The sequence below is a fragment of the Mustela lutreola genome, chromosome 5 (genome assembly GCF_030435805.1).
Source record: "Mustela lutreola isolate mMusLut2 chromosome 5, mMusLut2.pri, whole genome shotgun sequence".
Classification (NCBI taxonomy): Eukaryota; Metazoa; Chordata; class Mammalia; order Carnivora; family Mustelidae; genus Mustela; species Mustela lutreola.
This window is the reverse complement of record NC_081294.1, coordinates 132,673,203-132,691,088: the sequence shown is the minus strand read 5'-3', so window position 1 is coordinate 132,691,088 and position 17,886 is coordinate 132,673,203. Positions and strand designations below refer to the sequence as shown.

General features: G+C 35.1%; 1 protein-coding gene across 6 annotated transcripts in view; it reads left to right on the top strand.

The window, feature by feature from the left end:
• The window catches only part of PJA2 (praja ring finger ubiquitin ligase 2), a 71,407-nt gene that overhangs the window by 16,947 nt on the left and 36,574 nt on the right, over positions 1 to 17,886 (top strand). For 4 of the 6 annotated variants that reach the window (XM_059175628.1, XM_059175622.1, XM_059175625.1 and 1 more), the window contains exons 2-4: positions 6,254 to 6,371; positions 7,685 to 7,885; positions 9,311 to 10,364. In XM_059175628.1, the coding sequence (XP_059031611.1) occupies positions 6,341 to 6,371; positions 7,685 to 7,885; positions 9,311 to 10,364 (1,286 nt within the window). In that variant the 5' untranslated portion in view covers positions 6,254 to 6,340. Of the gene's footprint in view, positions 1 to 1,568; positions 1,761 to 4,680; positions 4,789 to 6,253; positions 6,372 to 7,684; positions 7,886 to 9,310; positions 10,365 to 17,886 lie in introns of all 6 variants that reach the window. The other 2 variants (XM_059175624.1, XM_059175623.1) reach the window with 2 other exon arrangements.

The window sequence follows — 17,886 nt, the reverse complement described above, 5'->3', positions numbered from 1 at the left end:
ACAGAGAAAGACAAATACTGTTATGACCTCATATGTGGAATCAGTAAAAGCTCATAGATACAGAGACCAGATAAGTTGTTGCCAGAGGTGGGAGTGGGAGGCAGGCAAAATGGGTGAAGAGGGGCAAAAGGTACAAACTTCCAGTTACAAAGTAAGTCAGTCATGGGAATTAACATACATTGTGGTATCTATAGGTAATAATCCCATATCATATATTTGAAGGTTGCTACAATAAATCTTAAAAGTTTAAGAAAAAAATTTGTTACTATTTATGGTGATAGATGTTAACTAGATGGATGTTACTTTGATGATCATTTAGCACTCTATACAAATATCAAATCATTATGTTGTATACTCAGTACTAATATGCCAGTTACACCTCTGTTTTTTGTTCTTTGTTTATTTGTTTTTGTTTTTGTTTTTGTTTTTTTGAGTTATTTTTGGCTCCCAGCAAATATGTCACTGGGGTATAAATCCAAGCTTTTAGTTGAAACTCTTCTGGAAGTTCAGCGGATTTCTCCTTTCCTTTGCCTAAAACTTCACTTAAATCAGCCAGATTTAAATTCTAAAAGTAAGTGTTCCTGATGCAGTAGGTATGTAGTGAATATCTGTTAGAGGAAAGGTAGAATATAGGAGCTAAGAGCAGGTCTGACATTGCCCGCCAGCAGAACACCAATGTAATTCATTTTGGTACTGTCAATCCTAGTATGGCACTACCTATGCTGCGAATAAGCAGATCTTATTTAAAAGGGAGAAAATATGCTTTCATGAGTTGGGGGGTAGGAAATCTTTGTTTTAATATTAAGTAGAAGTATAAGAAAAAATCAGTATCTTAGTGCATGTAATTTAAATTATTTGTGTTTATTATTTATTGCAGGATAATTTGTTATGCTTCAATAGAACTAATAGCTGGGAACATTTATTATATCTCATAGTTTCTGAGTCAGAAATTCAGGAGTAGCCTGTCTGGGCGGTCTCAAGGTCTCTCAGGAGGTTGCAGTCAAGGTATAGGTTGGGACTTCATCTGAAGACTTGATTGGGACTTACTGAAGGTGCTGCTTCCTGGGTGATTGATTCACATGGCTGTTACCAGAAGATGTGAGTTCCTTCTGGCTCTTGGCAGAAACTGCCAGTTCCTCAACATGTGGACCTTAGGATTGCTTGAACGATCTCCTGTGTAACAGCTTGCTTCTCCCAGAGAGAGTGAGCTGAGAGACAGCAAGAAGGAAGCTGCAATGACTTTTACGCCCTCATCTTGTACATTATACATTGTCTTCAGTAGAAGCAAGTTGCTAAATACAGCCCACACTGAAGAGGTGCAGATTCAGCTTTGCTTTTTGAAGAAGTTTCAAAGAATTTGTAAATCAGAATTGTTTGTTCATTCATTCATCCTTTTGTTCAACAGACATTTGAATTCATACTGTGTTAGACTATGTGTTAGAACCAGTGCATTTAATAGATTGCATTAATAGTGCATTTAAGTAAGAAGAAAAAAGCAAGGTCTATGTCTTTAAAATCACTACTCTTTATTTATTTTCTTTAAAGATTTTTTTTTTTATTTGACACAGAGAGAGATCACAAGTAAGCAGAGCAGCAGGCAGATAAAGAGGGGGAAGCAGGCTCCCCGCTGAGCAGAGAGCCCAATGTGGGGCTTCATCCCAGGACCCTGAGATCATGACCTGAGTCGAAGGCAGAGGCCCAACCCACTGGGCTACTCAGGAGCCCCTAAAATCACTACTTTTTAAGTTCTGCTGTAGGAGGTGTGTATCCCATAACCATGCTTTTCCTTGTATTCTTTTGAAGGTTGTTTTTATTGTCTCTCTGAGCTGCTGGCATATTTTTCCTAGTCAAAATGATAAAGTGATGACTTCCAGGTTAATAAGATCTAGAATTAATACTTTGCTGATTCACTCTTTTAATTCTTAGACAGCAGCGTATTTATATAGTTTACTTGATGACAGTTCATAAGAAAGAAATATATGAAAGTCCCAAAGCATTTGAATTGAATAATTGAATCATATGTTACTTATTACATGACTACTACAAAGAGCAAGAGACTAATTCAGCAAAGCAAACATCTCTTCAGAAAGAACTGGGACTGAATGTTTCTGATATACTTGAGAGACAAGTTTGGGACTGATGAATTAACTATTTTAATCTATTTTAATCTTGACACACTACTGTGGTTTTTATTTCTTGCTCTTCATCCTCTCTCCTCCCTGTTCTGCCTTTTTTTTTTTTTTTTTAAATTTTCATACTTTTTTATTTGGAAATGAGATAACACTGTTACAGATACCTGACTATAGCTGGCCTTAGGTGAAATAAAAATAATTAGTATTTACAGAGGGATTCCATTCTACGTTTGATTCATAAGGCATGAACTACTTTTGAAAAGAATAAAAGAAGCAGAGAACAAGAAAGTATAAGACATTTAGAAGATTATTACAGAGAATACTGGAAGTAAAAGTAGATGAAGTTTACCAGCTCACAGAGTGAAAATGAGAAAGAAAAGTTTACAGACAAAGGATTAATCTATGTAGGCAAAATAAAGAGAAAATACGAATTTTGAAAAAGGACATCTTTTAGACAAACTGACACAGGTCTTTAAAACAGCCCAATTAAGGCCATGTAGGAGAAATTTTAAAATGGCCTGCTCCTTAGAAAGTCCTTGTGGCATTATAGAATATCATTTATTAAGAGGATAACCTAAATATTCCAGGGAGAAAAATTAGTTTACATAGGAGAAATAAATTGGCAGAATGGGATGCCATATTCCAACATGTTGAAATGTTGGAATGTTGGATGTTGGAAAACAGTGTGTCTCAGAGTTTGGAGAAAGTGGTTTTGGGCTATACCTAAAGTATGAGGGAGGGATGAAATGTTTTCAGGCATGTGACCCAGAGTTTACCTTCTTCTTTTTTTTTTTTAAGATTTTATTTATTTATTCGACAGAGAGAGATCACAAGTAGACAGAGAGGCAGGCAGAGAGAGAGAGGGAAGCAGGCTCCCCGCTGAGCAGAGGGCCCGATGCGGGACTCGATCCCAGGACCCTGAGATCACGACCTGAGCCGAAGGCAGCGGCTTAACCCACTGAGCCACCCAGGCGCCCCAGAGTTTACCTTCTTATGTAAAATTTCTGAAACAGTTACTCGATCTTCTAGTAAAGACAGACAACACACGCACATGAGGACATGGGATTCAAATCAGAGGACTTAACTCAGAAGTACAATCAAAAGATATCAGAGCCAGGGTCATGGGCCTTGAAAACAAGTAGACTTGTTTTCAAAAGTATAGACAAGGATGTTGGAGGGCTCAGAAGAGAGTATCTTTAGGAAGCAGGTGGAATCACATTAAAGACATTTTTTAAGGGGTGCCTGGGTGGCTTAGTCGGTTAAGTGTCCAGCAAGGTTAAGTATCCTTGATCTCGGGGTCTTGAGTTAAAGCTCTGCTTTGGACTCCATGCAGGGTGTGGCGCTTCTTTAAAAACAAAACAAACCCTCTTACTCAAACAATGGTTTTCAGTTCTTTGGACTCTTTCCAGTTGCAGCTCCTTTTCTCTCACTATCTCTTTATAGCATTCTGCTCAGTCTTTTACATCCAGCATTCTACCAAAGGTGCCCTTGTCAGGATCTTCAGTATCCTCCATGTTGCTGAGTTCAGCGGCCAGTTATAGATCCTCCTCATACTTTATCTCTTAGCAGCATTTGGCACAGTGGATCAGACAGTTCTTCTCTCTGAGGCACTTTCTTCATTTGGCATCCACACCACTGGGTTTTCCTTTTCTCTCATTGGCCTATGCCAGATTTTCCTATTACTTCTTTTTTCCTGGCCTTTTTGTGTTGGATCATCTCAGGGCTTCAGCCCTTGAAATTTTTTCCTTCACCAAGTACACTTAAATGTCCAAGTTCATGCTTCTTTGAATATTATTTACATACCGATCACTCACAAATAATACTGGCAGCTCAACGTTCTTTAGTCAACTCCAGGTTCCTATTTAACATTTTCTACTTGAATGTCTGATAGATATCTCAAATTTAACACATCTGAAACTAAACTGAATATATTTTCTCCAAACCTGCTTCTTCCACAGATTTTCCTATTTCAGTTAATGGTAAGTTTCTAGTTGTCCAGACTATAAAGCTTCGAGTCAACCTTGACTCCTTCCTTACCTTATTTTATAAACTGTATCAGAAAATTTTGCTGACACTGCTTTCATAATTAATTCAGAATTTGACCATTTCTCACCACTTTTTTACCCTGGTTGAAACTATTGTCATCTCTTGCCAGTATTATTTTGATAGCTTTGCAACCAGGCTCCTTGCCTTTGACCTGTTTTCCTTCAGTCTGTTCAAAACAGTAGCCAGAGTGTTCCTCTTAAAACAGAAGTTAGGTAGTATCTGTTCTGTGTTCAGAACTCTTCAGTGCTTTTCCGGCTCACTTAGAATAAAACCTGCATTTCTTGCATTATCCTATAAGGGCCTAAGTGATCTGTTCCACCTAACCCTCCGCACCCACCCACCCTAACTAATTTTCTAACCTCATCTGTTGCTTTCTCTCTTATTTATTCCATCCCAGACTTCTTGCTATGATCACTTCTGAAAGTTTTCACCTCAGGAACTTCCTTTTATTCTGCCTAAAATGTTCTTGCCCTAGATTTACACATGGTTCTCTCCCTCACAGGTGTGGGATGATCAGATGATCACTACCCAGTGAGGTTTTCCCTAACCACCGTATTTCTAATTGCATACCCTCAGCAACTCTTCAGTCTCTGTTTTATTTTGCTCCACAGTATGTATTGTCTAACATATATTTATTTACTTCTTGTTTTGTTTAGTGTCTGTACCATATACTGTAATTTTAAGAGGTCAGGAATATTTGTACACTTAGTTCATTATCGTCAGCACTAGAAGTAGTACGTGGGAATATGGTGAAATAAAGCTTTATTGTAAAGAAAAGACTCAGTAAAATACTTGTGAATTTAAATCCATGATCATGCTTTACAGTTGCCATGTACTATACTGTGAATATGTGAAGATTCAAGTTATCTCAGATCATTCAGATTCAAGTTATTTCAGATCATTTTTCTTAGTATTAAAACAATTAAGTAGAGCTTATGTTTTTGCCAGTATAGTAGCTTTGGGGGGGCAGTATTATTTATCCTTTAGCTGTTGCTAATAGTCTGACGTGGTTCACAACCTATTGCTGAATTTGTAATTTATATTGGAGAATGTGTGTGTGTACTCTTATGTATGTTAATATATAGCTATCTATGGCTAGACAGATAACATGTACAGTTAAGCTCATTTGCAGAACTATCATCTTCTACTAAGTGGTGATAGGCAATTAACAGGTAATTAGCCATATTTCCAATGTTTAAGTAAATAAGGTGTTTAAATAGAAATGTAAGCCCTTACCACACTTTTTTAAAAAGCACAGGTTGCAACTTTTGAGATAGTAAATGAATTAATGGCAAATCAGAAGGTCATTTTATATTTGTTACATGATAATAAAATATTTAGTTTTAAATTAGAGTAGGTTCTAATTTGGGATTAAAATATCTGAATGAGGGTCACCTGGGTGGGTTAAAGCCTCTGCTTTCGGCTCAGGTCATGATCCCAGTGTCCTGGGATCAGGCCCTCCATCGGGCTCTCTGCTTAGCAGGGAGCTGCTTCCCCCTCTCTGTCTCTGTCTGCCTCTCTGCCTACTTGTGATCTCTCTCTGTCAAATAAATAAATAAAATCTTAAAAAAAAATCTGAATGGTAAGTTGACTATTTTTAAACAATATCATTATTTACACATACTAATTTTAAATTGTTCCAAGCCATTATGCATTTTTAAAATAAAGTTTGTATTCCTAGGGTTAACTTCTTTTAACAGTGCCAGGGCTAAAGGAATTCCAGTGCTTGATGGAGAAGCAGAGAGAGCATAGTGTAGTAGACCCCCAGATAGTTTGGTTACATAGCTCAGTAAACATTTCTTCCAGTTTGTCTGCTTATTTACTTTTAAATTATACCTTTGTTATCATTGTCAGTCTCAAGGATGATATATACTAATAACAAGGTTTTTTAAGAGGAGATGTAACTTTTCAAATAACCATCTTGATAGTTGTAAGGTTTTTGTGGACTTGTCAGATCACATTGTATTTTTCTATTATGGGGCTAACAAAGAGCTTCACTAGGAGGAGTATTAGTTTTGCCATTTTTGTTTTGTGTTTTGTATTATTATTTTGTTTAATCCATGGTTTCTTTGTAGGAATCTTCTGCAGCTTGTTCATTGTATGAGTAAAAACCAAGTCATATCCATAATTGCACTGAACTGGGCACAAGAAAACTGCCATATATGTCACAGTATACTGAAAAAGAGCCAGCAGGTAAGCAGAGTTTGTCAATTCCTCTACATTGAGGACTTTGTATTTTTCTCTCAAGATACCTTGAATAGTGTACCTGACATGGAGTCATGGTCTTAATTTAAGGCCATTTTTGATTGGTATATTGAATATAAAGCTTAATTTCCAATTTTTGATATGAAAATAAGTATAAGTAAAAGTTCTTATTTTCCTTCTGTACCCCCTTGGCTACTATTTTGCTTTCCATTTTGGAGACTATTCCTTTGGAGGAGTTGTAAAGGGTACTGTTTCTGTAGTCAAACTCTTCAGTTACTGGACGGTTACTAAATACTGAATTTTAACTTTAATTTTTTTGATCTTTAAAATGAAGTACAATATCTGTCTCATAAGTTTGTTGCAGGAATTAAATAACAATGTAAAACTTGCTTACTCTATGTTATAAATAATGTGTTTTTTATCTGTGCTTGGAAGCAGTTATATTGTTTTAATGCAATAAAACAAAAATATGTAATTGTTCCTTTGATTGTTTCATATACTGTGAGAAAATTTTTTTTACCTCTTGTATAATATATGTAAAATCTAACTGACTAAGGAAATTTAAACCTTTTATATATAGATGTGATAATGTTCTTAGTTAAAGGTGCTACTGTTTACTACTATATATGCTTCAGCCATCAGAACTTAGTATTAAAGTTGTTCAAATGTTGATGGGTTTTGCTACTATAGTGTATACCATTGGTAGTTTTGGAAGGTGGGGTAGCATGTCTTTGACTTGGCTTATTGCTGTTTTCTTTTGGAGAATTTTATCTGACTCTAATATTTGGAGTATGTTTTATTATGGCCCAGTTGGTTCTTCATGATAGTACAGATGCCAGTTAAAGTTACCTATTACCTTGGATAGGAATGCATTCACTTTTAATGTAATTGAAACCATCATTTCATGTACTAGTAATTCAAGGAGGTATTAAGGAGTTATACATAAGGTACTTTACTTAGATAATTTGGAGGATCATTGTCCAATCCTTAATGAGCTTTTGCAGTATGGTGTATGAATTTTGCACATGAGAAATTGCTTTTATTAGGTTACATCATAAAAATCTAAAATATCTTAAAGATACCAACTTTAAAAGCTATTTTGGGGGGTAAAGAGGCATATAACTCTCATAATATTTAATGTATACTTTTCAGGTTTGTTTTACAGTATTAATAAGGTGTACTGGATGTTCAGTAGCATATGATTTGGCAAGAAATAGCATTTATGTTGAAATATTGCCCCTACTGGTCACCAGAATAAAAGTCATTGTATGCCTCTCTTATTTTTTAACTCTGTTTTTCAGCAATGGATCAAGAATCCAGCAAGGCTGCCTGGCCCAAACCAGCAGGAGGATATCAGACAATCACAGGCAGGAGATATGGAAGAAGACATGCATATGTCAGTTTTAAACCATGTATGACGAGGCATGAAAGAAGTTTAGGTCGGGCTGGTGATGACTATGAAGTGTTGGAACTAGATGATGCTCCAAAGGAAAATTCCTCAGGTGCGCAACATGGGATTATATAAGAGCTATCAATAAGCATGTAGGAATTGATCTTGTAATATTTGAGATTGTGTGTGGGTTTTATGTGTCTATGATACATTTCCTCTCAAGAATTCTATTTTGGTATTTTAGTTGAATTTAATATTATACAATTAAACATAGACAAAAATAGAATACAGTCAGTCATTAAAATACAGCTACATTGCCATGGCAGTGATTACCTTATCACATCCTTTAGCCAGTGGAGATCCTCAGCTTTCGAAAAAAAACTTTAATGTGAACTGAGTATGTTTTTCTTGCATATTATATTTAATATCTTTTTTGTTTTCATTGTATCTCCAAATAATTTAGGTTGGCTAATTTGATTTTTTAAAATCATTTTATGATGTATGAATGTCAAATAATAGTTATTTAATTAAAACTTCTTAATTATTCTGTGGTCTGGGAAAGTATTTTGTATATATGCATGTACTTTAATTACACATCTTTGGGCTACACATCTGTGGTCATCTTATTCTGAGCAAATTTGATAATTCTAGGTTATTTTTACTGTCATTTATAAACAAGAGCCTAAATTATTAGCTAATAAGTTCATTCTGTTAAAGAAGCCTTTCTCTGATATGATGAGACTGCTCTTTAGTTATTTATAATTTATAAATTTTTGTTCCAACAAAATGGGATATCATCCAGCAAAACTCAGATGTCATCATTCTTTATTATTACATTAGTAGTAATAAAAGGTAATCAGGCTTAAAGTGATTTATAGAATAGATATGATTTTATTTTTGTCCCAAGATATGACAGACTATGGCAAAGAGATTCAGCTTGTTGACTTTTTGTTGTTTTGCAGTCATAGCTGTAACATATCTAAAGTTAACTCATTATTATAGATGCATTATAAGAATCCATTCTGGGAGTAGAAATCTAATATATATCTGGGAACTGAGATATAATCTTCTGAATTGACATCAGACACAATCGAATTTCATTTCTGTTAGATCTGTAACCTGTTCTTTTATCTCTGAAAAATACTGTTGCAGTTATTTTAGCTGCCCATAATAAAAGAAGTTAAGTTTGTATTGTGCACCCTAACAACTGGGAGGGCAGATTGGTTACCCTATGACTTGACTTATACCTCTCCTTTTAATGTCTTTTACAGAATGTTTTAGGTATCTGGATTTAGGCAAAAAACCTCCTAAAGACATCTGAGGCAGAGGATACTGAAGGGCTCTACAATGGCATAAATGAACTCGTAGGGTAACCGGTGTGCCCTCTCAGTTAAGGGTGGGAGCATAGAAGTACCTGCTAGAGAAATTCAGTCATACTCAAGCGCATAATTATTAGTATAATATCTGCTTAAATAGTCATTAGTAAATAAAATTATATTTAATGTCTCCAAATATGTTTTCTTTATTCTCTGTGAAGGTTCCAGTCCATCGGATCAAGTTCATTCTTCTTTACCCAATGACACTTTATTTGAAAAAAGTGAAACCGAAATTCCCATTTGTGATACAACATTGAATCAAACCATTGAGAGCAGTCCATCCTTTGCTGCGGTACATCATAGCGAGGAGGGCAGGGAGACTTTAGGAAGCAGTACAGATCTTCATAATCACTCTGAGGGAGAATATACTACAGAAGCTTGCAATGCTTCAAGTGTACAACATGGAATTTCATTGGTTCAGACTGACTCTTATAATCCAGATGGCACGCATGGAGAGGCCAGTGACCGTCTTCAGCTTTCTGCAGAAGTTGTGGAAGGTGGTGGCTATCAGGAAGCATTGGGCAATACAATATTTGAGTTGGCAAATGGAGAGGTAGAGGCATACACTGGTCTTTCACCACCAGTTCCCTCTTTTAACTGTGAAATAAGAGATGAATTTGAAGAGCTAGATTCAGCACCTTTAGTCAAAAGTTCTACTGGTGATACTGAGTTTGTCAGTGAGAACAATCAGGAATTTCAGAGGTCCTCTTCTGAAGATGAAGTTGTTAGAAAGAAACAACAAAATGATACTAGCCAGGAGAGTCAGAGAGAAAATGCAGCTGAAGATGCAGTGTGTGCTCCCAGGCATATCTGCAGTGAACAAAATACTAGTGATAAGGGAAAGAATCAGGGAAGTTTTCCTGAACAGGTAGTAAGGCCCAAAGTTAGAAAACTGATAAGTTCAAGCCAGGTGGACCAAGAAACAGGTTTTAATAGGCATGAGGCTAAACAAAGAAGTGTTCAGAGATGGAGGGAGGCTTTGGAAGTTGAGGAAAATGGCTCAGATGACCTATTAATAAAATGTGATGACTATGATGGAGAACATGACTGCATGTTCTTGGATCCACCTTACTCAAGAGTTACGCATAGGGAAACAGAACATAACCAAGTAACAGCGGAAAGTGGAGCCACAGCAGGAAGGCAAGAAGTGGTGGATAACACCTTTTGGAATGGCTGTGGAGATTATTACCAGCTGTATGACAAGGATGAAGATAGGTAAGATTTTGTACTTTTGTCTGATTGTGTGGTTTATTTCAAAGTGGTTTATTTCTACCAACCATAACGTTTGATGGATGGGCTCTTTGACATGGTCAGGGAATTAGGTACTTTGGCCAAATATTCTTATTTTCTCAGTGTTAACCACACATGCAAACTGCTGTTTAGTTATTTACAGTTATTTACAGAAACTTCCTTTGGGACATTTCAGGAGTTTATAGAAATTGTAATTTCAGAAAATTATGATTAGTTCTTAACAAAAGGATAGAGATACTAATTATTTCATTTCTTAGTATTTCATATTCTTAGTATTTCAGTTTATAAACTATAAAGTAAACATTATTATATTTAAAAAAAAATTCTGTGTTAATTCATCCTGGACTTAAAAAGTGATTTAAGATCACAGAAAATTTTGATAATACTGTATTAACTTTGCCAATATTTATTAATGTCACCTGTTTCTCTCTTCCTCTTGTTGCTCTTTTTTTAATTTTTATTTTTTTAAAGATTTTATGTATTTATTTGACAGAGATCACAAGTAGGCAGAGAGGTAGGCAGAGAGAGAGAGAGAGGAGGAAGCAGGCTCCCTTCTGAGCAGAGAGCCCGATGTGAGGCTCCATCCCAGGACCGTGGGATCATGACCTGAGCCAAAGGCAGAAGCTTTAAACCACTGAGCGCCCATTTGTTGCTCTTTTGTTGTTGTTGCGCCCCCTTGTTGCTCTTTTTATCATTAGGTTTATTTTTTACCTATTTATAGGTAAAATGTATGTATAAAAATATATACCACACCACAATGTGATATATATTATTTCCCCAATTTATAGACCTGGTAACTGAAGCACAGGAGAGTTGACTTCCCAAGGTAACGAAGCTAGTAAATTCTGGAGCTGGAATTTGCATTTCTACTTACTGCCTAATACAAATGGGTATCTCAAGAGAACATACAACTTTTTTCTTTTTTTTTAAGAGGGAGAGAGAGAGAGCGTGAGCAGGGTGAGGAGTTGAGGAGTGGATGGGCAGAAGGAGAGGGGGAAAGAATCTTAAGCAGGCTCCATGCCCAGGGCAGAGCCAGACTTGGGGCTTAATCTTAACAACCCTGAGATCATGACCTGAACCAAAATCAAGAGTCAGATGTTTAACTGACTGAACCACCCAGGTGTCCCACAGCTTTTCATAGAGTAAGCATTCTGTGTTCCTCGTATATAGAATCTTTCCCCTCCAAAACTGTAAGACCATAAAAAGAAGAGAGAAATGGAAAATTTCTTTGTCCAGCTTCTGATTTTCATTACTCTGGAGTCCAGATTTTCACAGACTTTGGAGCTAATTGGAATAGATCTTGCTCAGTTAACAGTGCAGTTTCAAGATCTTACTGACTTGTAGAAATAATGGTTACTTTTTATTTTTAACTAGAGAGTAGTACAAAGGAAGAAATTTTTCCTCTTAAATATGAATACATTTTATGTATTTCATATCACAAAATTAATAAAATGTATTTGGTTTTCTTTGGACATATGGATAAAGCTTGTATAATGTAGCATAAGTAACTTGTAGAAACAGTTGAAATATAATTTCTACTACTGTCTTTTTTTTTTTTTAAAGATTTTATTTATTTATTTGACAGACAGAGATCACAAGTAGGCAGAGAGACAGGCAGAGAGAGAGAGGGAAGCAGGCTCCCTGCTGAGCAAAGAGCCTGGTACGGGATTCGATCCCAGAACTCTGGGATCATGACCTGAGCTGAAGGCAGAGGCTTTAACCTACTGAGCCACCCAGGTGCCCCATCTACTACTGTCTTTAAGTTGTAAACTTCAAGGGCTAGCAGACTATATTTATTTAACCTACTGTTTTTTAAGTCTAAGAGTAAAATTCATTAAGAACTTCTCCCTAACTTATTTGTTTTTTCAATTTAGGCCCATAGTCTTTTATGCAGAATCCACAAAGTTCTTTTTAAAATGGAAATTGAAATCAGAATCTTAATTGGTACTAATTTATTTGATGCAGATCTGGATCTGAACTAACGTGAGGCCTTTTTTTGGAGCATTCCTAACATTTATTGCAGAAATATGAAAGTGTTTGGTTACTAAGTTTTGGGGTTAGACCCCACTGGGAATTATTAAATAATACATCTGAATCTCAGCAGGAAAAAATCTGACTTTTAAAACATACTCAACCCAAAGATTTTTGGATTAGATTATGAACCTTTACTATACCTCTTAGGTTACTATTAAAAAATAATAATAACATCAACTTACCATTTTAGATAACTTATCTTTTTCAGAATATAAGAGTGTTGCATTTTTACACCAGTTACATTTTTGCTTTCTTGAAGAAAATAATTTAAGTTGGACATACCTTCATCTTTGGAGACACACTAGTCAAAAAAATAATCCCCCCCTTTTTTTTTTGCTTTTTATAGTCAAGCCTAATGTCATATAATAAAATTAATGAATCTTTTGCATCGTTTATCAGCCTCAAAAGTAGTTTTCTTGGCTCTTCCTTTAAATTGATTGTGTGTGTGTGTGCATGCGTGTGTGTGTGAGAGAGAATAGGGTTAGTATTTCATTTGCCTACAATGACTGTGGACTTTGAATGGTTATAGGGTGTTGTCTTAATATGTTTAATTATAATTTGGCTCCTTAAGTGATACACCAGTATTCTAAACAATGATAGATTTTTTTAAAAAATAGAATATACAGAGGAAGAAAACACAGTTAGTAGAAACTTCTTTTTCTTTCATTTTTTGGAATATATTGATTTATAGAACCTGAAGTTGAGTTGGCCTTAAAAGATGAAACTAATTTCGGAGTAATCTTTAAGACACAATGGAATGCCAGAAACACTTAGGGATTTTTTTGTTTGTTTAAGACTACCATCACAGAATAAATTCTCAAGGATAATGATTTTACCTAGGATTCCACTCCCGTTTGGATCTGTAACCCTTGAGATAGGTTTAAGACCAAATTGCAACAGTCTGGACAGGATTGAGGAGTATTTCTATGCTGTTTCCAGTTCTTCTGCCCTCAACTCCCTGCAAAGGATCACAGTTGCCAGAATGTCTTTTAGTATGCTGTCAGATAAAGGTTGAAATTTAATAACCATACATTCCTACTTAGTTTCATTTTGTCACTTGTTCATTTACTTGATGTTGATGCTGTAGTCCTGCTGATTTCTGATAATAGCAGACTGGAGAAATGGGGAAACACAGTGACTACACACTGAGTGTCTTGAGAAAGAAGATATAAATACCCTTTACCTTGAGTCTGAGATTCTTTTTGAGTTTTCTTTGCTTTGTAAAACTTAAAGATGCTGTACTTGAAAATTTTTCTTGTCATGTTTATATTATAATAGCTACAAATAGGACCCTCTTATCCAGAACTTAACTAAAATCACTGTGACATTTTTAGTTATAGAAATTTTGGCCACTTTTTAAAAATATAGTTAAAAAAATACATAGTTCATATATTCTTTAAAAGTGAAAAGTATTTGAATGAATGCATGATCGATTTCCATCCTGAAAACTTTTTTAAATGATCACTTAATCATATCTGAAACATTACACTATATGGAATAAGCATTGCAGCTGGTAGAATTGCTCTGAGCTGTTTGACAGGAACTGAACACCACCTTATTAAATTAGAATTGTGAGGGGAATTTTAATAGGCAGTATGTAATTACCAGACTTGGAATTAGACCAAAGAGCTAAGGTTAACATCCTGCTCTTTTGAAATATACCCTGAGAACTTTAATAACTGTTTGATGACAAGATCTTGAGATGAACAGAACCTTTTAACCATGCCAGCACATTTTAACCTTGGCTCTGAGTGAAGGAAGAGGCATGCCATCCACTGACCATTTCTTAGAGCAGTTGAGGTTTCCTTCACAGTTTTTCTGTCCCTAAGCCTTGACATTGCTTAAAAGGTTAAAAGGTTAAACAGAAAAAACCAAAAACCAAAACACTTACCTAAGATAAATGTTGAATGTTTTTGTTGTGGATGATGTTGAGAAAATAAAAGGAGTATTAGCTCTTTAGTTGATTTCAGTTTGTTATATTCAAAAAGGATTTGTTGAAATCTTCCTAAGTGTCAGATTTTCTGCCAGGTACTCTGTAAATGGAAATAATGATTCCTGTTCTCTTGGTGTTCACCACCCTTCTGAGGAAGATAAAACGTAATGGTAATTATCATGAGACTAAATTAAGCTCCTTGCTGAAGGAGCTCCTCTGATATCCCTACAAATGAGGCATCTATGAGCAGCCAGCAGAGATCCTAAAGCATATCCTGTAACATTTTAGCACACCTTTTTATCTTATTTCCAAGTTCCTAAAAGTTTAGAAGGAGTAAGTTAGGGATAAAGAGCTTTGTTCCTCAGGCATGTTAGGGAGTTACAGATGACAATATTCTGATATTTAGGGAAAAGACTGGAAAGTTGTAAAATGCAGGCACAGTTCAGAACCATCTGGGCCTTATTTACTAAATGAAGCAGACTTATAGATTGGAACAACTACCATTTGTAGCATTGTATTACAGCATAGTTCATTGTTAATGATAAAATGTCCCAGACTGCTTAGATTATTATATTCAATATACTGTCTGAAAATGATATGTCCTAACATTTCCATCCAAAGTATTTTCAATAAAATTCAAAAAGTGTTTTTGATCCTCAGCTAGTCACATAACAAAATTATCCAAAATATAGTTCAGTTTTTATGGATGTGATAAATGTCACAGAAGACTAACAAACCAGTTCTTTGGGGGAATTTAAGGAATAAGTTTGCTTATGGATGCTTTTACTTCTGTATCATATTTCTTTTTTTAAAATTTTTTATTTTTTATAAACATTTTTTTGGTGTATCATATTTCTATCTAAGATTTGTACTACACAAATTCTTATTTGCATAGAAATCACATGTAATTTTATTCTATATGTGAGAAAATGTTTTCGGTTCACAATTGAATGTGTAAAATGTAACATTGAAGTTATAGTTGACTGCTTTTGAATATAGCTCTAAATGCTAATGGGAGACAGTACCAATGAGAGACCATATGAAAATCGAAGTGGTACTTAAGTTTTATTTTGAGAATTTAAAATTTTTTAACTCATTTGCTCTTATATTCAAGGACAAATGGGTCCTCACTATCCATCATTGTTTTGTATCCTATTTGTTCTGTTGCTTATTCTACTTGAAAAGTTATTTTTAAATCTTTTCTCTCTGCTCTTATTTCCATACACTCCTGTCACTCTCAGTAAATAACTTTGTTTCTTGCTTTCCTGGAGATGGTAAAATGATCAAATCTGAACTTTTTCTTGTTTTCCTTTTCTCCATATAGCAACATGTTAGTATCCTTTCCTGTTTTTTCTTTAATGAAGAGAGGTGACTAGTCTCATTCTGTGTCTATAGTCATATCCGACACCTGACTTTATTAATCTTATACCAAAGTTGCTTCCCTCTACCTCATTCTGTAATTTTTCTAAACCTCAAGGGGAAACCTTCACTTGATCTTGCTTTTCCTTTAACCACTTGCCTGTTTGTTTTCTGTTCCACTGCTGAATTTTCAGAATAAATATTCCATACCCACTGTTTCTGTTCCTGCACTCTGCATTTTTAAATGCTTTGAAATCTAACTCCCAGTGTTATTTCTATATCCTCTCATATTAACAGTGACCTCTTCTTTGTCACATCCAGTTGACTTTTCTTGGTAACCGTTTTTGTTTTGTTTTGTTTTAATACTTCTGTTAAGCAGTTTGTTCACCCTTTCCTATTCTGTGATTTCTTTTCCATTGACCTATGTTTGGTTTCTCTTTGGTGTGTCTTCTCTGAACCTCGGGTCTGCAGACTTTTAAAAGGGTAACCAGATAGTAAATATTTTAGGCTTTGTGGACCAAAAGACAAAATCAAGGATACTATCTAGGTATTTACATAACTGTTTAAAAATGCAAACAAAGAAAAGAAAAAAGACATTCTTAGCTTCCAGTCCATTAAAAAACAGGTGGCCAGATTTGGTTAAAGGGCCAGAGCATAGTTTTCTGACCCCTGGTATAAAGAGACTAAGACTAAAGCGTATTGGGTGACCAGGAGGCTGATTTTGATGTTCAGTAAGACAAACCAAGGGTTCAGAGTAGATTTTCTTAGGTAGAGAAAAGAGGAAAATGGTGGTGTGCTGGCTGGAAATCCAGTTGAAATGTCTAAGCAGACAGCTTATATAATAAAGTAGCTACCACCTTTACTAAATGTTTGTCATTTTCCAAAAACTATTCTAAACATTTTATTTACAGTATTCATTTAAACATCATAAACCTCTCTGCTCAGCAGGGAGCCTGCTTCCTCCTCTCTCTCTGCCTGCCTCTCTGCCTGCTTGTGACCTCTGTCTGTCAAATAAATAAATAAAATCTTTAAAAGAAAAAAAAAAAGATTTGCTAACAGTTACTGATGGCGTATTATTTACCAGGCTCTGTTAAAATGTTTTGTAGGTATTAATTCATTTACTTCTCATATGAGCTCAGTGAATTATTATGTACTGTTACTAAATTCACCTGATGTGTGAGTGATAAAGGCACAGTAAGGTTAAGTTACTTTTTCACAACTACTAAGTGGTGGGTTCAGATCCAAGCAGACTGACTCCAGAACCTCTGTTCTCAACAACTGTACCTTAAGACATAGCATTAATGTATGACTGCAGCAAAAATAGAGAAGGCAGTAGGTAAATGGTTTAATTTTATGAAATATTGCTTTAGTAAAGTGAAGGATTTTGGAGTAATATTATGTATGTACTATTTGATATAAATTAAAGCAATAGTGATATTTAAAATGCATCTTTTAAGTGAGGGGAGGGAATGAGATTAAATTTAGGGACACCAATTAATAATTGACTTCCAGGTCTAGGTTTAGAAAAGAATACTGGAGCCAGGATTTTTAGGGGAAATGGAGACAAAGGAGACATTTTACAGAAAAAATGGAATGTAAAAGGATTTAAACATAGGAGTTCATGAGATGTCAAAGATACATGATATTCAGCTTGTGAGCAGGGAAATGCTATTAGCAGATAGAAAATCAAGAAATTTACCTGTCAAGTAAGTTTTGTTTTATAGCTTTTGAAAAGGAGGGTGAAAATCTAAAACTTTCTGGATGGCTAGGTGGTCAGGGCTAGTATATATATTTAAAAGTTATCTATTTAGGGGTATGGATTATATATAATGAATAACAGTGATACAGGGCAGGGATATGCAGATTTTTTCCCTAAAGGGCCGGAGAGTATATATTTTAAATTTTGTAAGAGGTAGAATTAAAGACAAACTTATAAAAAAAGAAAAGAAAAGAAAAAACATATTTTTCATCCAGAGACCCTAGGAAAAACAAATTTACCAATCTGTGACATAGGCTTCTTAAATATATTGACTATTGATCATAGGCATTCTTTTTATGTTACAGTTTGGAGATAGTCCATCAATTATTTCACTAAGTTAAAAAAAATTCAGAGGTTTTTAGGTACTGATTTCTGGACAGGAGCATAAAATACTTAAAATA